The sequence below is a fragment of the Saimiri boliviensis genome, chromosome 4 (genome assembly GCF_048565385.1).
Source record: "Saimiri boliviensis isolate mSaiBol1 chromosome 4, mSaiBol1.pri, whole genome shotgun sequence".
Classification (NCBI taxonomy): Eukaryota; Metazoa; Chordata; class Mammalia; order Primates; family Cebidae; genus Saimiri; species Saimiri boliviensis.
This window is the reverse complement of record NC_133452.1, coordinates 18,026,673-18,050,006: the sequence shown is the minus strand read 5'-3', so window position 1 is coordinate 18,050,006 and position 23,334 is coordinate 18,026,673. Positions and strand designations below refer to the sequence as shown.

General features: G+C 37.5%; 1 protein-coding gene across 7 annotated transcripts in view; it reads left to right on the top strand.

Annotated features, from left to right (window-relative positions):
- The window catches only part of ESR1 (estrogen receptor 1), a 441,625-nt gene that overhangs the window by 340,967 nt on the left and 77,324 nt on the right, over positions 1–23,334 (top strand). For all 7 annotated transcript variants that reach the window (XM_074397268.1, XM_074397267.1, XM_074397266.1 and 4 more), the window contains one exon: positions 19,909–20,047. In XM_074397268.1, coding sequence (XP_074253369.1) covers positions 19,909–20,047 — 139 coding nt within the window. The remainder of the gene's footprint in view (positions 1–19,908; positions 20,048–23,334) is intronic.

The following is a 23,334-nucleotide window of genomic DNA, read 5'->3' as shown; positions in this document are numbered from 1 at the left end:
GTGATAAATTCTACTTCATGATAATGAGTTGTGTCTTTAGCAGTTAATTTATGAATGAGGCCATTTGGTTCCTCCATAATCTAAAGATTTTTTAATATACATAAAATAAAATGAAGTTGTCCTGGGCAACTGCCAATGTATATAGGAGAAAACATTTTGAACTCTGTGGAGATAATAAAACCACATTCAGCTGCCAAAGCACTGCTGACATATCATTCAGTGGGACACCAAATACCTTTGCATTACAACCAGCAAGGTGTGGAACCAGATGTATTGATGTATTTAATAGTATTAACTTCTCTTCTCTGGGTCAAACTTGGCCCAGAGCAAGTGAACTGGACCTATCTGTCCCCTTTTCAAAAGTCACAGCTTTTTGACCAAATTGTACAACTCAAGCCACAAAGGAAAGAAGTCAAGGAAAGGATCAGAAAGGAACAAGGGCACATGACTCGTTCCCAGACCCTGGGACCAGCTCCAGCTCTGGCTCCTTGCCGATAGCGCCCTCCTCGAGCTTTCTGGCTTTGATCCTGGTTTTCTGCCCTACGATTCCTGACATGTACAGTACTTAGCAATGTATAACTAGCTTTATTATCCAATATCTCAACAGAACTTTTAAACAGCCTGGCAGGAAGCAGAGTGGGTGCTACTGTCCTCGTTGCACAGATAATGAAATTGAGGTTTAGAAAGATTGAATGGGGAGAAAGGACAGATACAGGCGAGGGGACAGAAGGCAGAAAACCACACTGCCATGTGTGTACTATGCAACAATCTTGCATGTTCTTCACATGTACCCCCAAACCTAAAATGCAATTTAAAAAAAAAGAAAGATTGAATATCTTCCCCAAGGCCACACGGTTACTTAGTGTGGAAGCCAGGATCTGCACCAATGTCGTCCATTAGACACACAGCCACTTAGTATGGTACTTAGTTTTTCTTTCTAGATGAAGTCAAAAACCCTTTTATGGATTCAGGAGTTTTGGACCCAGCGCAACTACCCATGTTCCTAGGGGCCGCTTTTCATGCAGATTGACAGCTTCCACAGGTAGCAAGGGGACCCGTGACTTCACAGTGGCTGCTGAGCATGTGTTTCACCTGGTCTTACCCTCCTTGCATCTTCCCTGAAAAAGACTCCATAGCTGGGTTTGAGAAACACTGAAGATATGAGAGGGCACATGAAAGGTATTCTGATTTCCCCTTTGCATCTGGGAAGGTGACTTTATTTAATTATTATTTATAAAGGTTGTTTTTTTTAAATCAAGATGAGAAACCTGCTTTGGAAAGATTATTTTTTGATATATCTATTTTTTACATACTGTAAAATAATAATGATAATAATGAATACTTCTAGAATACAGCCTTTATGCCAGGCATTATATGCCTTATATGTAGTAACTTTTTCAATTCTCCTAACAACCATAGAAGGCAGTAACTAATATTATCACTATTTTTAAATGGGGAAACTGACTTACAGGGATGGTACATAAGTTGCCCAAAGTCACAGAGGCAGCCACAGATTAGCAGCAAAAGTTTGAGAGTACTCAGTTGGACTTTCAGATGTTCTATGGATATGGTTTATGCCAAATACCTTCTCCTTTCTAGACCTCAGTTTCCTCGTTTATAAAACAAGTGGACTGTGCTATACAACTCTGAGATCCCTTCTAACCTAAAGATTAGAGTCTTTTATGCCCGCACGATATGGAAGACATTAATGCTGGTTCTTTAAGACTGGAACTTTGGCGTTAAAAAAATAACCTCTATTAAATTTGCTATAAATTGTCCAAGTATGATCTCTGGTCTCTCCTTTGTATCTCTTGCAGAGCATGAGCAATGCTAGGCACACATTAGTATAAAAACTTGCTGAATTAAATTGTAAAACATTCCTCCAGATACAACCATAAGGGTGAGCTGATACCCTAATGGGCTCGTTAGCTGCTGACTTAGGACCCGTGGGTGACAAACCCTCTCCTACTTGTTGCTCCATCTGTGACAGTGGGCAGTGTCCAAAGCGAGTCTCTTAATCAAAAATGAGCCCAGGAAACTGGATCAAAGTAAGTAAAGAAGCTTCCTGAATTCTTTTTCTCTAAAATACAATACAGTGCATTCTAGCAAGCTAGCAGCATGTCTTTAAATCTCATTTGAAAAATACCAGGAAAGAGATGCTTGTTGATAAAGAGAGCAAGAATGGACAAGGGCGAGAGTCAAGCCTGTACATTTGTGCTTAGAGTATTTTCATTTGAGAAACTATCATTGGAAAGATCAATTTCCAAGGCAGGTTTCTTATCTTGACTTAAAAAGCCAATCTTTATAAATAATAATTAAATAATGTCATTTGCCCAGATGCAAAGGGGAAACCATAATCCCTTTCATGTGTCCTCTCATATCTTTAGTGTTTCTCAAACCTAGCTACGGAGTCTTTTTCAGGGAAGATACAAGGAGGATGAGACCAGGTGAAACACATGCTCAGCAGCAACTGTGAAGTCACGGGTCTCCTTGCTACCTGTGGAAGCTGTCAATCTGCATGAAAAGCGGCCCCTAGGAACATGGGTAGTTGCGCTGGGTCCAAAACTCCTGAATCCATAAAAGGGCTTTTGACTTCTTGTTCCAAGACAATAAGTGATATCTGGCAGGCTTGCCTGCCTAACTGCTTGCCTTTCTTCCTTCTCCTGTCCGTCTGTCCATTGGTCTATCTGTCCATCCACTCATCTATCCATCTGTCCATCCATCCATCCATCCATCCATCCATCCATCCATCCATCCAAGATTTATTGAGCACTTACGTGACAGAAAGTGTGAGACACAAAAGGAAATTCTACACAGTTATTCTAGAGACATGAACTAATGGTTAGAAAAAATAACGTATGTGAAGTCCTGCTTCAAGTAAAATTATGACTTCAGGTATACATCAGATATTTGACAAAGGTATTTTTAAGTTCAATATTAAAATTCTAACTACATGTGTTATTAATTTTGTTGCTTTTTACTTTTTTGAAGATATACATCTTCAACATATGAATTATCCTTATTATTGTTACTTGATTTTATTTATTCCACATGAATGGTAAGAATTTTAGAGGAAGGTGGGTGCCCAAAATTTTAGAGGAAGGTGGGTGGGAAGCTCTGAGCTGGAGAGCTTCATTTCTGTCTGTCTTTTGGGCTGTGGCAAAGGCCCTCTGCCTCAGTAGACTCCCCTCTGATTCACTACCAATTCTCCTCTCCTCTGAACTCTTCTTAGCTTGCCAATGGTGCCAAGACTTGCAGTGCCTTATTTTGATACCAGTAATATGAGACCATGTTATATGTTTCTTGATATGTCATTCCCTTTCCAGCAATAGACAGTGATAAGCATGTATATGGAGGGTAAACATAGAACTTTGAGGTTCATCCATCTCAATATACAAGTTAAAAATAAAAGCATGCTAATTTCAACCCTTAGCATAGCACATTGAATGTAATAGGTCTTCAGTTACTATTTGAGGAATGAAATTGTTACTGACATATTGATTTAACTGAGTAAATCCCTAAGTGCCATGCTTAGAGTAAAGTACAGAGAATCCTATCTTTTGGGTCATTGCAAAAAAGCAGGCGGCCATCTATTAAGGACAAAAGAGATTTGAGTGACAAACATGTTCTAGCCCATCCGATGGTGTATTCTACTACTTCATCCCAGCTAGTAAAATGGGGCAATAAGAACCAAAAAGCAGGTACTGTCTCTCCCTATGTAAGTAGACTTCCTAGTCCTGGCCAAAACAAAAAGAAGAAAAGTAAAGCAATGCAAAACAAAAACTATGTGAAGAGCATCTCACCGTTTATTGCTTTAGATGATTTGTACAAACCTAGGTAATGGGAGTGGATGTGATCAGTTTTTATGGGAAGTCAGTATTGGCATATGTCTGACTTCTGATTTTTCCATAAACACAATTATTTATTTTTAAATCCATTCAATTAACACCAAATTTACTAATCAACTACTAAATAAGTGAAAGATCCTATGGTAGAACCTTCAAAAAATGGAAATTGTGACATTCGATCACTGTAAACCCCAGCCCTCATAATCTTTTTGTGGCAACCTTAGGAAACTTGAAATGCTTTTTATACTCTGATAAACGTTTTATCGTTATCATAGACCCAGTATTGCTAAATGAGTCAGAAGATACAAAGTATCTCATAGGATAATATGATAGCTGTAGGAACTTCAAATGGACAAGCGTAACCCATTATGACTGTTAATATGGATGCATTGGGAGAAAAATCAGCAATAAGCCCTGAGAAGCAATGTGCAGAAAAGCTGTGATGGCTGGAAGCTGATAGATCTAAGAACCTAAGTTATTTTTTTTAGCAAACCATGGTTCCACTGCCTGCCTCTTTCTTGACATTGACTGTGTTTTTTTGGGGGGGCAAAAGTTATCTGAAATTTTTGTTAGAGTTCAAACTTTAAATCATGTTCACCTGACTAAAATTCCACTGGATGGAGTGGCAGAAGAGAAAAACACAGAAATAAAAGGAAAGCAGTAATGGAGAATGGAAAATTTTTAAAGATGCTACCATTCTGAAAAGATTCAAAAGCAAGCTCAGGAAAGCCATGGGGAGGGATAGAGAGCACTTAGAGGTATCCCCAAAGCTTTCAGAAGTGATGAGGGATACCCCAGATCTTCGTGTTACCTCTTGGCATTTTGTTCCTCTGTATGTTAGCTTTTGGTTAATCTTTCAAGTTGTTTATTATCTTTTTTAAAATTTCACATCAACTCATTGGTTTCATATCCCACTTATCAAGTAAGATATTTTTCTTAGGCTTACTAAGAAAATTATTTACTCTCAGATGTTACAGCGTTAGATTTTCTGTATAGTTAGGAGTAGTCTTAATTTTTTATCTTCAACTTTGTTATTTCTCTGAAGCATCTGAATTGGGATGGGGGTAGGGACGTATTAAATGGTTAGGTAAAATTTACATGTAATTATGCAATTTACACATAACCCCAAATATAATGAGGACTAGTCTAGCTGACACACCAAGAGAATATTATAGTTGCCAATAAAATAAGCATTATTTCTTTTTTTCTGTTATTTATTAGCTTTTTGCAAACATTCACTCCGAATCCTTTTTGAATATCAGTTTTGTGAAAAGCACAGAGCTTGGTTCTTTGGGAAAAGCAAAGATGAGTGCAAATGCATCCTCCCTTCTAGTGCGTCCAGCACACAGATGACTCGGGAAGTCATGCATTGGAGGAGGAGTATCTTCTAGAGCTGGGCAAAGGTTAAGGAAGAGGGTCAGAAACCTTTTTCAGTCAACCAGTTACATTTTTCTGAAAGCATGTTATTAATCATACATGATCTTGCAGACCCCAGATAGAGACTATATCACTGGTTTTCTTAAACAACTTGAATTAATTCTCATGTGATTGGTGACTCCTCAAGTACTTATGTTTAGGATCTGTTTCTTCCTCTTAACTTAAATTTCAAAGTTTAGGTATTTCTTCCCCTCTATTGGCTGTCCAAAGCAGCATCCTTTCATGTAACTACTTGCCTTTGGAATGATTTTATTTTTGCCATGGATTCTTAGATCTAAATTTGGACTTTTATTGATATCTAAGATGTCATGGACAGAACTCACAGAAGTTGTTCAAAATGGGCTGAGTGGACAGTCCAAAAGGGTTACATCATCTGTTCCAAACACCCTGGTAACGGTTGCATCAGCGTCAATGTCTGAGTGGCTGTCCTGGTTCTCCTGGCTAGTCCTCAGCTGGCCATGTCTGTTCAGGCACCAGAGAAAGCTTCATACCTCAGGCAAATCTTTAGGAGAGGTTTGAAAGACAAGAAACATGTATTTTGGAGATTTTACCTGTTTATTTCATGTATAGCTTCATATTAACAGATTTTGCTATCACTTAAAAGTAAATAAAATATTTTTTGATATTTCAAAATTACTTTATAATTTATTAAAGTATTAATCTCTTTATTTTAAGACTGGCCATTTACATTTAATCTTCAAATCTTGATGAATTTTCACAGACTTTCTTTAGTTAGTTAAGGATATTAATAGCTTCCTTTAATAACTTATGAAGTGAGTCATCATCAAAAGTGAGTCATTAAGCCCAACTCTTGTACCTGCTCTTAAATAGCAGTTGTTTTACTAGATCTGTACTACAACCTTTAAAAAAATATATATGTCTCATATATAACAAGCATTTTCAATAGTTGATAATACTTTCTTTGCTCTTCGATCATTTTATGAGAGCATTCCAAGAAAAGCAGGAGGTGGAAATTTTGTTTGCGATGTAGTATGCATGAAATTCTTATTTAGTCTGTTGTGTTTTAGCTTCGAGAGAAAATATGTAATGAATCAAAATGTGTCCTACAGTCTTCTGAAAAGATGGAATGAGACAGTCTTCCAGCAGCCTTTGATCATCTGGGAAGTCATTGATTTTGCCCCTTATTCTATCAGGGGCTCTTACCCTGGGGTCCATAAATACCCAAGTATTCTTAAGAAGAACTGGCTTTCAGTATAACTTATTTCATTTTGTGATTTTTAAAATATTTTATTTTATGTTCTTAAAACCTTAATTTGAGTAAGCATCTATAGATTATACCAGATTTCCAAATGGGATAAAACTAAGAACTCTCTTATGTGTATGTTTCAACCTATAAATTTTATATGTGAAACTCATGGTTAGGTGGTAAGTAGAAAATTTATCATCTGCATAATATATGGTATTTTTTATAATGAAAAAGAAGTAATATAATGATAGGTACCATTTGTTTGTTGACAACCCATATTTTCCAGGCAAGATGATAGATTCTTTTTGTATATTCTTTCTAGTTTTCACCAAAACAACTGCAGGGATAGTGTTAACATTCTCATTTTGCAGATGAAGAAATTTAAACCCAGGACAATTCATTCATTCATTCAAAAATATCCATAGAGCCTACACTAAAAGAAGGCACTTGGCTACGTACCAGAAACTAAATAATTCACCCTAAATCACCTAACTCATAAGTGGCAAAGCTGGGCCTAACAAAGCCTATTTTCCCTTCTACCACACATTGCATCCTCATAATACCATATTCTACATAGGAAAACTTAATAGTCCTGTTGAGACACTTGGAACTCTAAGAAGGTAGTCAATAGATACTTTTCTCTTTATATAAATATGACATGTAATTCGGTTTTCCTGGAAAGCAGTGATTCTGCCTTTTTTTTTTTTTTTTTTTTTTTTTTTTTAATTCTAGCATTCCCTGAGCAAACTAGAGCCCAGGTAATGATTTCCTGAGATAAGTCAATTCTCTTCTAGGGCAATCTCTAGTCTTGTTACCATGAGATGGAAAAACAGCCTATGTGATTTCAGTGATGGCATCTACGTGTCCTTGTATCTAAGAGGAAAAAATACTTCCTTCTCTGCCTTGCCAAATATTTATAAACTTTGCTTTAATTTGGTATATGTGCCATTGTTTTGTATGCGTGTGGGGGTATTGTTTTGTTTTGTTTTTTGGTCTTTTTCAGTAACCCCAATTCAGACTATTCTTATTTGTGACCTAAGATATAGAGAACAAGATGCCTTGCAATCTTGAAGAGAGAATACATTTTCATTACTAAATGTAAAGCAGGTTTGAGCCATCCAATTTGTAGTGCTTGATTATGGCAGCCCTAGGAAACTAATATAGTTGCTTTTTATCTTTATTAGAAAATAGTACTCTGAGACTGGGTAATGTATAAAGTATAAGGATTTGTTTGACTCACAATCCTAGAGGCTGGGAAGTTCAAGATCAGACAGCTAAATCTGGCTGTCTTTTGGGGAGAGCCTTATGCTATGTCATAACACAGCAGAGAATTGGAAAGAGAAATGGGCCCGTGCAAAGAAAAAGAGAGGGGACAAAAGGGGCTGCCCCACTTGATAACAATGAGATTGATCCATTCCCTGGAGAATTAACTGATTCTCATGAGAAAGACATGAATACATCTTAACATCCTAATCACTTCTTAACGGTCTCCCCTCCCCATACTGTTACATGGTAACAGGCAATTAAATTTCAGCATGACTTTTGGTGGGGACAAACCACATCCGAACTGTAGCACCTAGCTACCTACTTTATTTTTAGAGTGGTCATTTAATGACCTGGCAGGATCTACTGTGCTTGCAAAAGAATCCACCATGGATTAAAGAAAATTAGTTTCTGGCTTTCTATCTCCTTTTAGCCCTTCTCTGGAATGGCGTATTTAAGTTCGGTGATCACTGACTTCAAAGGTGGGGTGGAAGAGGCTGAAATAAATTATTCTCCTTTCTTTGGTTTGTTGCTTTCTCTTTTTGCTGCTGAAACTTGTGTAGAATAATGGAATGAATGTGGGAGGTGGGGAACTATAGAAAGAACAGAAGGGAGGGAGATGTTTTTTCTAAATCAACCCCCCATGTTCTTGTAAGATCCTTGGACCCCAAAGGGCTCCAGATTGGCTGGGCCCATTCCTTCTGCATATGGAGCCCTGGGTCTTGTCTCTGGCTTCCCAGTTGAAGCATTGTCATGTGATTCGATACTCAGCATTTCTGAAACCTCTTGAAAATTTTACCTTGTAAAACTCCCATTTCGACATTCTGAACTTAAGTAAAAAGTGGGAATATAAGCCTCCTTCTTGTTTTTTTTTTTTTTTTTTTTTTTTTTGCTCTGAATACATTCCAGAACTATAAGTCCTTGGGTTCTTGGCAACAACACGTGTTCCTCTAGATTTTAGGTCAAATGTGTGTGTGTGTGTGTGTGTGTGTGTGTGTGTATGTGTGTGTGTAATATCTCATTAAAACGACAGTATCATCATCAATTTTGGCTTCATGGAGGGTATTGTGCTGGGTGGAGATGGGAGGCAGCTATCCTTATCCATGCGGTTTGGAGACTTGTCTAAAAAAGAGACTGTCTACTTTCCTCTTCGTCTTTGTTTTGATGACATTTGTAGTGTTTACCAGGAGCATACAGTTATCTGGGAAATGCAGACTGATGACAATAGTATTTGAAATGCTCTGTAGGTCTGCTTCTAGGTCGATGGAAAGAATGTATGTTCCAAGGTACAAGTGCTTGTTGACTTTTCGGATGCAGCCGGTCTGTGCTCTTTGTCAGGTAACTTGGAATCACTCCACAGTGGCTGTCCTTCCTGTCCACTTGACGAGCACTTAAAAGGGCAGTCTTAAGTACTTTACTTCATAGTTTATTAATTTTTTCCCTTCTTTAGTTTGCAATCTACTCTCAGAAACTGAAAAATAATTTCTTTTACTTTTTCCCCCTTTCTCATTTAAGCTGAAATTGATTTCTTTCTCAGTGTGTAAGAAAAAAAAAAAGAAGAAGAAGCTGTAGTTAATACAGTTGCCTTTGCTGAACAAAAATAAAAGACTAGTTTACTTCAAGCTGTGCTATATCAGAGTAAGGATATGCTCCGTCACTCCCAGGAGATTTTCCTAAGAGAGACTGTAAAATTTTATAATATCTACATAGAATAATTGTAGCAAATAAGACAAGCAATAGAATTGTTTATTTGGGGATGAGGGTGGGATGGGTTTTTGTGTGTGTGTTTGGAAAATTGGGAAGCTGGGAGATACTCTTAAATCCATCAGCTTCTCCAGAACTCTTCTCAAATGCTTATTGTCATGACAACCATCTCTTCATAAACCAAGGCTCTGAGTGTAATACAGATGGGGTTGGTAACAAGGTAGAATTGCCATCTGCTTTGTTTTCTCTAAGGGACATTTTTTTTTGTGATCCCCAAGTCTGATCCTCAAATCTGAAAGTCTTGACTTGTTTTTCTTTCTGGAGTCAGATAGAGCTGTGAGATTAATTCTTTTCTCCTGACAAACTCCTTCCGCACCTGTCATCAGACAACTTACTTGTTGTTAAATGGAGAAAAAAAAAAAAAAGGGTAATATGTGTGTGTGCCTATGTCTGTGTGTGTATGTGAAAACAAATATACATATTTTAATGACTTCTTTGTCTATCTACTTTGCGAAGTCTCATATGAGGTACCTAGTAATTTAATAATACGGTCAAGAGTAAGATTCAGAAAAAAGGAATGAGGCAATCATTTCTCCATGAAACAGGTAAAATTGTGATTACATTTGAACATTTTATTAACACCTGTGCTTCCTGATGGTGGGGCTGCATGAAGTTTGTAAATAGCTTCATCATTCTTCTTAGGTAACAAATAGGAGTGTAAATTATTTAGGAGAGGAAAAGCTTTTCTTGTTACCAAATTTGGAGAGAAATTTGCCAAATAAATGGATGCTTACAGGAGGGATTCTGCTTAATATCTGCATACTCCCCTTTGCCAAAGATACAAATGACATTTTCTCACAGCAACTTCCCATAAAAAGTGAGGCCATATATTTTTAAAGAAATATACCCAGTATTTTAAAAGTTTGTATATATTGTGATAAGAATTAAGATATATCCATCTTTGAAAATATATATACATATATATATATAGCCATTAAAACTATGTGGTAAACTACATTGATGAATAAATATTATGGGAAATATTTCATAAAATTTATGTTTAAAGTCAAGAATAATTTTTCTCTTTGTATTATAGTTATTTTACATATGCTGCAATCTATAATTCTAAACCTTAATTTCTTGAGGAGCTTTATGAGCTTCATTTTTCTTTCTAAATAGAGAAGAAGTTCATACACTGCTTTTATGTTCTCTATGTTGATGTGTAAAAATAATCAAATACTAGTGGGTAAGCAGGATGTAACTACAATATATTACACATACAAACACACGGGATGACTAAACTGTACACATGGGCTGATGTCCAGAGAGGGGAAAAGCTACTAAAAAATTTTTGTTTGAATTTTTTTTTATTGTACTTTAGGTTCTGGAGCACCTGTTCCGATCACGCAGGATTGTTGCATAGGTACAGAGTTTGAATGTAGTTCTGTGGTTAAGACCAATATTTTTTCAAAGGAGCATTATAAGGAGTGTGGTTACTTAGGCTGAAGTTGAAAGCCAAGCAACAGTTGAGCAGACCTGAAACCAGTTTTGTCTTTAGGTTTTTTTCTTAATGATTGGTCTGCAATGAGTTAGTCATTCATTGTACTTAAGGTCTTGGCAAAGGAAAGACAATCTTCACCGTGTAGTTTATACCTCATGTATGCATTATAAGAGAGAGGTCCAGGAAATACTGAAGGCCCTCTATTGGTTTTTCTTCTCCATTTAGAAAAAGTGAGGAAGGAGCAGAATTATCACAAACAATACTGTTGGCTTTTAGTTGGGATATACTACGGAAATGTCACCTTTGAATCTGTATATGTAAAAAAAAAAAAATCTCACAGTAAGATGTACGATCTGTTGCATTGTTCTGAAGGCATGGACAATGTCATAAATGTCTTCATTAGCTTATATAAAGGAGTAATACATGGTTCTATTATCAGATTGCACAGTCAAGGTTGGCAAGTTTGCAGATTTAGATAGATATCGTGACTTTCATTATCCATACTTCTTTCAAGAAATGGTCATCTTAATATGGGATATTTATTTGAGGCATACATCATTTATTTTAAGAAGCGATATCTTTGTTTATTGTAAAACTTCTGGACTAAATTCTTAAATTTTTTTCTCAAATGAATTTAGTTTTTTTTTTTTTTTTTTAACTTACCACTGGTATTTATTGCATAGTCTTTGCCCGAAGAACACCACTTTGTTTCCCAAGGCAAGTAGTCACTACAAGGCAAGTTTTGTTCTGTCTATCCCAAGTCAAATAGACAGCAGCAAACACAGTGTGGAGGGTTGCTGGGTTCAGCAGAAAACCATCAACTATTTCTAACTGGGGGTGTATGAAGACAGCTGCATTCTGGCCATGCTAAACATCTTGAAATGCTTGGAGTGTAATAAAACCTAAAACGTGCTTTCTTTTTTCATTTCTTTGCACATGTATTTTAGGCAAAATATAATCCACATGCTCTTTTCTCCTCCACTTTTAAATAATGAAAAATGTTGTTTTTTAGGGCTGTTTGAGGTCCAGGAAGCCTGTTATCCTTTTTATTAGGTTATTTTTATATATAAATGAAAAGAAAACCATAAACAGAAAACACAACATGACATCATGAATTAGGGCAAGCACAAACTGCCACTGCCCAATTTAAGTTTAAAGTTATAAACCTCAAATATTTTAAAATGAAATCTTTCTCTTGGTGTTTTGCAAAAGCAATGCTTTCTTCTATTGGGCAGAAATTGCAGCCTGTTGGGATGAAGCAGAGAATAGAATTAATATTTATTGAGTAACTACCATGGCATTCTGGGACATCTGCTAACCCCTTAGTTTTTATAGTAACCCTAAGTGGTAGGTTAGTCCATCTGCATTTTACAGATGGGAAATGCTTTCCGGGATATTAAATAATTGGCTGTAGACCACAGAAGAATTGAAAGTCAGATCCTCTTGACTTTTCAGCTCATGGCTTCATGATTTCTGCCCTCCTCATTCTGTTGTGAGATGGGTGGGAGTGTGCCCTCCAGATAATCAAGAAGTCCCATGTTGGGATTTAGAAGTGGCTAGTCATCAGGTCTGAGGATCAGGGCTATTGTAGCCTCAGGAAAGAAAGAGTCAGCTTGATATTGGCAAGGTGATTATTTAGTATGGCAGCTGCATAAGAGCATTGCATGGATGGTATGTTATAGGATGGGGTCAGGGTAAGGGCTGCTCACACCCCCTTATTATAGAAGAGCAAAGTCAGAATAGTCACAGTGATGGTGACATAGGGCAGGTTCAAGAGAAAGCTCATGTTCTTCCAGCATTGAGATTCACAATATTTCAAAACAAGTGATTATTCGATTAACATTTATTTTGGTGATGGTTGCGCTCTTGTTGCCCAGGCTGGAATGCAATGGCACAATCCCCACTCACCACAACCTCTGCCTCCCAAGTTAAAGCGATTCTCTTGCCTCAGCCCCCCAAGTAGCTGGGATCACAGGTTGTCTGCCACCACACCCGGCTAATTTTGTATTTTTAGTAGAGACAGGGTTTCTCCATGTTGGTCAGGCTGGTCTTGAACTCCCAACCTCAAGTGATCTGCCCCACTTGACCTCCCAAAGTGCTGGGATTACAGACCTGAGCCACTGCACCCAGCTGCATTTATTTTCTAACTGTATACATATTTGATAAGAGTTGTTTGTGACATTCTTTATTTAAATGGATTAAACTTATTTCCTTAAATTTTTTCTAATGTTTGTGCTGTTATTGAAGATAAAGTGTTACAGAATGGGAATGATAGCTTTAATGAGTCTGCATGTCTGCATATAAGAGAGTCTAAAAATCTTTTTGGAGAGAAGGAAGGTCATTTTAACTGTACAGCAGGTACAATAGGGCCTGTGATCCATGGTATGGCATTAAGTTACTGTTTTTTAGAGAATAAATTACAAAATATAGGCCATGAAGACTGCTTGGTATTTAAACAGGAGTCTAGTTCTTCTGATACTGTGTGTTCTATAAGCTTCTCCCAGAAATCCAAAGTTTTATTTAGCTTGTAGCCATCATTGTGCCACAATCTCACTTCCATGATTTCTTATTTTTTCCCATACTGTACTCTTGCACTGAGTCTTTGGCATTGAAGAGGAAAGAGGTAAATTATTCAGCTCTTTGTCTATTGAGTAAAAAGGCAATACAGAAAAAAATGCAACAGGCAATTTCATAACTGACATTTTGGAGAACATTGGGGTCATCATATGACTGAGAAAATGATTATCTCTTTTGAAGGTCAGGAAACCAATATATTTTTTTTTCCAGTGAATATACTGAGGGAACCAACCACCTAGTTTTTTGTAAATAGCATTCCCCAGGGAAATGTTGCTTTTTTCTTTTGCAGGGTTTCTGCTTTGAATCTTCATAGACTGTATCCCCTGGAAGTAGGAATATAGTTTTTTCATGTCTCTACTGAAGAGTCACTCTGATTTATCTTTTACTCCAAGGTAGTATGGAACTTTACAAGGATTTAGATTATATTAGTTATTTTGCTTGAAGATCTCTGCACACTTTTTCAGCATCATTTCTAAGAGCCTTGCTACACCCAGTAAAGGAGGGTGAGACTTCAAGAATCTCTTTGTGTGCCAAGGCAAATTGGGCAATTTATAAGAAGTCCCTAGCAGAGCAGAGTGGAGAAGAGGTCTTGGGATCTCATAAGGTCAGGGGCGGGGAGGTGGACATGCCATGAGCTCCTTTCACAGTCAATACAAGTTAACATATCTTGGAGGAAAAACTGTTGCTGTGTAAAGGAAGGCAGAAGGCACGGATGTCTGAACTTGGTGATAAAGCTGGAAGTAATGAGCTGGTTTATGATGGAGGGGTGAATTTTGCCATAAAAGAGGCTCCCCTCAATTTTATTAGCTACATTACTGCTCATTCGGGGAATGAGGAGTAAGAATTTTAAGGCATTTCTCTCTTTTTTCAGTATATCCTCTCTGGATACTCTATTACTGGGACTTGTGTATATAGACCAGGAAAAAAAAAAAAGCCTGAGATAGCTTTTTTTTTTTTTTTTTTTTTTTTTTTTTTTTTTTTTTTTAATTTATGTTATTAAAGAGATTTCCGAGCACCTGATTTTACCTAGTCTTATCAAACTATTGCTATTACTTTTTTAATATGCATTCTGTCTCTCTTGTGTGAAGGCCACAGGCCCACTGCCCCCATGTCATTAAGATGGAGGTCCAGGTGTGGTGGCTCACGCTTGTAATCCCAGCACTTTGGGAGGCTGAGGGGGGCAGATTACAAGGTCAGGGATTCGAGACCAGCCTGGCCAATATGGTTAAACCCTGTCTCTACTAAAAATACAAAAATTAGCTGGGCATGGTGGCGTGTGCTGTAGTCCCAGCTACTCTGGAGGCAGAGGCAGGAGAATCATTTAAACCAGGGAGGTGGAGGTTGCAGTGAGCTGAGATCATGGCACTGCACTCCAGCCCGGGCAGCAGAGTGAGAATTCGACTCAAAAAAAAGAGAAGGGGTTCCTCAAGTGATGGGGGATGAGTCACCGCTGACTTGCCACCAGCAAGAATATCTGTCACTGATACCTTTCCTTATGTTCCGTAGCAGCTGCTAAGCTCCCACTTTATGAATGGCAACACTTTTGAGTGTTCAAGAGGAAATGGGATTTACTTTTTGGATGCCTCTAAGTGACTATGGCACATTCATTTGGAATTGCATATTAGAACATTCTTTCTGTTTATCAGGAAAATAAGCCAAGGGATTGAAACTTGATGTCTATCTGTAGTTTGCCCAATATAATTTTGCTTGGGATTTATTACATTATCTTTCTCCATTGGTTATGAACTGTAGGCAACTCATGGACATGTATTCCATGCTGAAAAGGTAGTTAGCTGCTGGGTGGTCTTGACTCTTCAGTCAAGACCAGTATATTGGAAGAAAAGAGACACTATGAAAGATCTAATAATCTTTCATAGTCTTCACATTCATTGAGAAGGTTAATTGATAACCTTTCCTGGACACTCTCCCCCAACCCTGACCCAGGAACTTGCAGAGCACACTGTGCAATAGATGTAATAACCCTTGTCTGCAGACAATATGCACAGCTGGGAAAGATAATTAAATAGACTCTTTTTGAGAGGTCTACAACATTTCAACAGAAGGATCAAGCAATCCTGCTGGCCTTCGACTGAAAACTATTACCAAAAGACATACTTCAGACAGATTTCATAATCGTCTTACTTACGTGGCACAAGTGCTTACGGGGAGCTTCTTTGGCTTCCAAAAGGCCACTAAAACTGTCAGATCTAAATAATACTGGAACCATAAAGTGGGAATTAAAAATTATAATTCCATTTAATATGTAAAGTTGCCATCAGAAAGGGGGCTTTTGGTTTTCCATATTGATTGGTTACATGGTCAACTGCAGTTCTGAGAACTCATGAGACACCCCCAGATCTCATCCTGTATGATTCTTTTTGAGGTTTATGTAGGTTATTGAGGTTTAAATAAGGTGGGGTAGGTTTCCTTATGGGTGGCAATATTACATATAGCAAATGTCATGAGAGAAGATAAAAAGCCTCCCTTTTGAATGTTAACATTTCTGCAAATAAGTTTAATTTACAGTGTAAGTTTACATTACTATTATGATACTTTACCTAAAAGATTGGGGTGAAATCTAGGGGAGAAGTGTGGGGTTAGGGGAGGGATAGTATTATGTAACTGATGGGTTGATGGGTACAGCAAACCACCAAGGCATATGTATACCTGTGTAACAAACCTGCACATTCTGCATATGTATCCCAGAACTTAAAGTAAATTTAAAAAAGGGAAAAAAAAAAGATTGGGGTGAAATCTTAAAGAATTATGAAATTAAGAAATGACAATGGGGTGTTAAAGTCTCCCACTATTATTGTGTGGGAGCCTAAGTCTCTTTGTAAGTCATTAAGAACTTACCTTATGTATCTGGGTGCTCCTGTATTGGGTGTGTATATATTTAGGATCGTTAGCTCTTCTTGTTGCAGTGATCCTTTTACCATTATGTAATGTCCTTCTTTGTCTCTTTTGATCTTTGTTGCTTTAAAGTCTATTTTATCAGAGATAAGAATTGCAACTCCTGCTTTTTTTTTTTTTTTTTTGCTCTCCATTTGCTTGGTAGATCTTCCTCCATCCCTTTATTTTGAGCCTTTGTGTATCCTTGCATGTAAGATGGGTTTCCTGGATACAGCACACTGATGGGTTTTGGCTTTTTATCCAATTTGCCAGTCTGTGTCTTTTGATTGGGGCATTTAGTCCATTGACATTTAGGGATAGTATTGTTCTGTGTGAATTTGATACTGTCTGCCATGTGTGTACCTATGCAACAATCTTGCATGTTCTTCACATGTACCCCAAAACCTAAAATGCAATTAAAAAAAAAAGAAATGAAACCCAGAGGGCTTTCATTTATAGTACTGCTGACTTAAACTAAAACGGGTTTGATTTGTCCTATTAGATTGTGGGTATTGAGAAAGGAGCATTTACTGCTGCACAGGACACGTTTCCTCAAGAGCAAGGCGAGTTCCTTTTGACCCAGTACATTCCATAGGTAAATCACTGCACGCTGTAGAGACACCTGTTCCCTCCCTGCCCTCACCCTTTGGGGATTTGAAACCAAATCATTGCTTTTTCATCTTTTACTTTTTCTTATGAACAAAGCCACCCACTTTCTCATTTTTCCAGATGCTGAATCCTGCTTTATGTGAGTGAAATCCACTCTTTCCAATGGAAAGACACTTGCTCTGAGACAGGCTATTCTGTCATGAGCCTTGCATAGCTCAGTGATGTAGGTGCAATAAATTTAAACTTTACAAAAAGGAAAATTTGATAGAATCATGCATCTTGTGCTTACCATGTGTATGTGGCCTAGCAGGATTTACAGATATATGCATGATTAATTTGAATACAGTATAGCAAAATGATCTGTTAGAAAACACATGAGAAGATGTGCAACATTATTAATCATTGAGAAAATGCACATAAAACCACAGTGCCAGTGTGATACCTCTGTATATCTATTATAATGTATACATTTTCTTTTCTTTTTTTTTTTTGAGATGGAGTTTCTCTCTTGTTGCCCAGGCTGGAGTGCAGTGGCATGATCTCAACTCATTGCAACCTCTGCCTCCCAGGTTTAAGCAATTCTCCTGCCTCAGCCTCCCTAGTAGCTGGGATTATAGGCATGCGCCACCAGGCCCAGCTAATTTTTTGTATTTTTAGTAGAGACAATGTTTTTCCATATTGGTCAGGCTGGTCTTGAACTCCTGACCTCAAGTGATCCATCCACCTCAGTCTCCCAAAGTGCTGGGATTACAGGCATGAGCCACTGCACCTGGCCAAATGTATAAAATTTAAAAGACTGACGATACCAAGTATTGGTGAAGATGTAGGCCGACTGGTGCTTTCATGTATTGCTGATGAGAATGTAAATGGCACAAGCACTTTGAAAACAGTTTGACAGTTTCTTAAAAAGTTAAATATATACCTGGAATAATATATCCAGATATCTTTGTATCTAATTAATTATCCTTGTACATAATTAAATATTATGTATTTAATCAAGAGAAATAAAAATATATGTCCATACAAAAACTTGTACAAAAATTGCTTGTAGCAGCTTTATTTGTAACAGCCAAAAACTAGAAACAATCCAAATGTCCAATGAAAGGATACATTTTATTCATTTATGGGATATATCCATGCAATGGAATACCATTTAGCAATAAAAAGAATCAACTGTTCATACATGCAACCACATGGATAAACCTTAAAATAATTATGCTGAGTTAAAGAAGTCAGGCAAAAAGGTAAGAAAGTGTTAGGAACTGAATTAGTGTGTCAACAGTGGCAATGAAAAGGAGAAAATTATAGTAACCTCAAAAACAGAATTGATGAACTTTGATTATGAAATGATGGTAAGAGAAGGAGTGTAGACTCTGAGGTCTGTCTCTAGTTTTGGTTTCCCTAGGTGGATCATTATCTATTTGAATATAACAATTATCTGAAAGGTGATACTTAAGCATGTAAGAAATGATAAGTACCTGTTTATCATACTGAGTTTTTGTTACCTCCAAGACCCGCAAGAAGAAACATCCTGTAGGCAGACCATTCCTACTTGACTGTTAAAGGAAAACAAAATTCCATCTTGTCTTTTCTGTCAACACAAATATAGCTAATAGGGTAATAGCTAATAGTGTAATATTTGTGAGAGAAAAAGAAAAGAACAAGCACACACATACACTCAGTGGGATTCCTAGAGCCATTCTCATGGATAGGAGAGAAGGAAGGGTTGAAGATAAAAAGAGAAAGGAGGGAAATAGACTATGGTGGGTACCTTAGGGCAAGAGAATAGGGGACTAACTTGGAAGGTGCAATCTTTATGGATACTTCATTCACTTATTGTCCCTGTCACTCTGACATATCTTAATGTGTGTGGTGTGTGATTTATTTAGTCACTGGATCCAAATTCTCAAATTAAGTGGAGCTCAGAAGAGATAATGTCCACTGTGGTCAAGGCACATGTTTTGGCTTCAACAGACAAATCAGCTCTCTGAGCATCTGTCTTCTTATCTGTACAATGGCCATATCAGTTCCTACCTCTTCAGGTTGTTGCGTTCATAAATAATTGTGCACGAGAAATATTAGGATTGCTTCTAACCCATAGTAAGGGCTCAACAAACTCTTCTTCCTCCTTATCTTCTTCTTCCTTTTCCTTTTGCTCTTCCTTCTTCCTTCTTTTTTTCCTTCCTCCTCATTATTATTATTAGGTAATCACAATAATTTCAGTTAATGATTGGATAAAGCTTTAATCTCTTAGTTCACCATTAGAAAACAAGAACACATTTTAGCAGTTATTACTCTAAGTAATCATAATGTCACCTTATTTTTTTCAGCTGACTCATTCTCCCAAGTGATTTATTTATATATGGTGTTTTATGAGTCTTTCTTGTACATGTTACAGAAAATGAGTGTGGCTTAGGGACAAAGCAAAGGAATAGAAATTTAGTGACTTTCATTCTGCCTGTGCTCCAATTCCTGTTTGTTCTAAGGCAAGTAATTTAAATTTCTTGCACCTTAGCATCTTCTACTCAAACAGAAATGAGGGACAGTCACAGAGTGCTATCAGAAGTGACTAAGCACACAAGTTTTCACACTGAGTATAACTCTTTATAGAAAGCTAAGTGTGTTGCTCAAGTTGGTACATTTCTGTAGATGTGACACTACGGCACTAAGAAACTTAATGCCACATTGAAATTCATTGAGATAGCTAGATTTAAAAAATAAGTACTTGACTTTACTGAAAAATATGTTTGTTTTGCATTTACTCCATCTTAGACAATAGACCTTGTCAGTTCAAATCCCTGTTGCATTAATTTCACAAGTAATGAGTCTTTTTCATTTGAGTCAGCAGGGTTTTTCTTGCTTGTTTTCAGGCTTTGTGGATTTGACCCTCCATGATCAGGTCCACCTTCTAGAATGTGCCTGGCTAGAGATCCTGATGATTGGTCTCGTCTGGCGCTCCATGGAGCACCCAGGGAAACTCCTGTTTGCTCCTAACTTGCTCTTGGACAGGTAAGTGACCTGGCTGCAGCTTAGGAAAAGCATGTTCTGTATGATCATCAGTTCATTCAGAAACGATTTTATTCATCCTTCTATGAAGCTTCAGAGAACTTTATTAGGTATGTTTACTTGACAAATGTGTGCACTGGGGGTGATGAGGTTAGTCAAATTTACAGAGAGCTAAGGGTAACTTTCTGTTAGACATCGCCTCAAAAGAACTCTATTATTTCTGATACACACACACACACACACACACACACACACACTCACTCATCATGAATGCTAATTTTCTAACTCCATTTTGAACTTGTGTCATATAAAAATAATGTAATCTCTCTTTAATTAAAACCTATTTTTGCTTCTTGTACATTCAAACCACAATAACATATTCATTTTCTTCTCCAATTTTTCCCATCAGCAAAATGAAGAAATTTGACCAGAGAGTTCTGAAGGTCACTTCCAAGTGGACGAATTCATTTTAGTTTTCAAATATGTTACCTTCTTTAACATGCCATTCTGGGGTTGCCTCAGAATGTGGGTCCCTTTTTTTTTTCAATCATTGCTTAGAGCAATAGAATTTACATATTACTTAATAACAGCTGCCACTGATAGAGTCTCCACCCTGCACCAGCTGCTATGTGAAACGTTTTACATACATTGTCTCATTTAATCATCACCAGACTCCTAGGAGACAGGAATTTCATCATCCATATTTTACGAGAAAGAAAAATAAATCACAGAGACATCCTGCTACTTGCAAAAAGCAGAAAACTCACTAATGGTGGAACCAGAGTTCAAATTCAAGATCTTTCTGGCTCTGGTATGCTGTATACCTCCTGTCCTGGGCACATGATCTTCCCACTCTTTCATGTTCAGTGATGCCTCCTTTGGTTTGCTGCCACAGCATTCTGTTTTCCAGGTAAATCTTGTCTTTGTGGGCTACATAACATTTTGGACAAGAAAAGAATCAATTTGTTGTTTCTTGCAATCCTATTTTTGCCTCTGTGCCCAGCAGTCTAAGGCTGCCAGGCAGCCCACAGTGCATCTCTGCATGATCCTTTACTTCAGAGCATTTCACTATCTTTCTACACCTGCCAAGTGCCTGGAGCGTAGTTGCAGCAAAATTTATTTAACTACCGGAGAATTGTTCAAGGTGTTGGTTATTGTTTTGTCATTTTGTGTTAACACAGCTTTTGAAAAACAGTGGTGATATGGTTCAAGAAGCAGATTTTGCTGTGTGTAGAATATATTTTGATATCACAACTTCACAAAATTATCAAGAATGGCCACTAGTTTTATTTCTTAGAACTGTACTCACAATGTATTCCGTCAGCCTTCTAGAGGATGCCTTTACTCTGTTCTTTCCTTTACATTCCTTGTTTTCCTTGCCATTTTTCCCTATCTTGTTTCTCTTCTCTTTTCCTTTGCTTTCCTCTTTTCTTCTTTCTCCTGTCCTCTTATTATTATTATTTTTTGTCTTATAGCAGTGTGTGTTTGTAACCAAGTTGTATCAAGTTTGCAGATGAAAATATTAGACCACAAGTAATGTATCTACCATGTTTAGGTTTTTGGGCATTCATAACTCATTTGCTTCTTGATTTCCATACTCATCTGTATCTATCTTCTTTTTTAAAAAATTAATTCAGTTTTTAAAGCATTGACACAATTGTGTAAATTCATGGGGTACATAGTGATATTTTGATACATATAATGTGTGGTGATCATATCTATCTTCTGCATACACACTTGCTTGAGAACAGTCATCAAATAATTGCATTTTGAATATGTAAAGACTTTTGACATTACTGTACCCAACGAACTCATATTGCCAACGAGATGATATGGCCTAGAATTTTATCAGCTACAGCCTTCTGTTTCTTTTCTGTATACTCCAGTGGTGACTAATTTTCTTTCCCATCTCTCACAGATGTATGAATGATGAAAAGTTCTTAAGCCTATTCATTCCTACTTTCTAAAACTTTAGATTGGAAGTTTTAATTCCTTCTAGACCAGGATTTGTCAATCTCTTTGCTATTGACATTTTGGGTCAGATCATTCTGTCTTGGTTGAGGGATGATATGATTCTTTCTTGGTTGAGGGACAATATGATACAAATCTCAAATTGTAGTTCCCATCGTTCCCATGTGTCATGGGAGGGACCCAGTGGAAGGTAATTGAATCATGAGGGTGGGCCTTTCCCTTGCTGTTCTTATGATAGTGAATGTCTTATGAGATCTGATAGTTTTATAAAAGGGAGTTTCCCTGCACATGCTCTCTCTCTTGCCTCTTGCCATGTAAGATGTGACTTTGCTCCTTCTTCCACCATGATTGTGAGGCCTCTCCATGTGAACTGTGAGTCTATTAAATCTTCTTCTTTATAAATTACCCAGTTTTGTGTATGTCTTTATTAGTAGCTTGAGAACAGACTAATACAAGGGGTTGTCTTGTGCATTTTGGGATGTTTAGCAGCATCCCTGGACTCTACCAGCTAGATGCCAGCAACAACCTCCACTTCCTCCAGTTATGATAACCAACAATGCCCCAAGACATTTCTAAGTATATTCTGTTGTATCAGGTGGTGGGGGAGGCAAAATTGTCCCTGGTTGAGAATCAACACTCTACGCTTTTCCAACTCAGTGTTCTATAAGCTCCTCAGACACACCATGCTTTAAACTGAACGTCTTATCTTCCTCAACAAGTCTATTACTTTTCTTTTACTTTCTGTCTTGGTGACATCAACATTCACCTAGACACTAAAGCCAGAAGGTTTACATTACCCATGGATTATACCCTCTCTCTCACCAAATTATCCAGTTAACTATCAAGTCATCTATGAACTGCTTTGAATCCAGACCTCTCCTCTATCCCCATTCTTCTGCATGCCATAGGTCCTGGTTGTTTCTGCCCCAGATTCCTTGCTTCTGCACCACTGACTCACTTTCTTGGTCCTGCCCCTCTTTCTTTCAATCCATTTCCCGTAGCACTGCTGGAGATGACTTTCTAAGCACAGCTGTGATCATGATGCTATCTGACTCATCATTCAGTGGCTCTTTCAATTCTTAACATGGAGAAATACTGTCTCTACTAAAAATCCAAAATTAGCCAGGTGTGATGGCACATGCCATCACAGCTATTTGGGAAGCTGAGGCAGAAGAATTGCTTGAACCTGGGAGGTGGTGGTTGCAGTCAGCCAAGATCATGCCATTGCACTCTGGCATGGGCAACAGGAGCAAAACTCCATCTCAAAAAAAAAAAAAAAAAGAAAAAGAAAATACTGTGTAGACTTCTTATCTTGATAA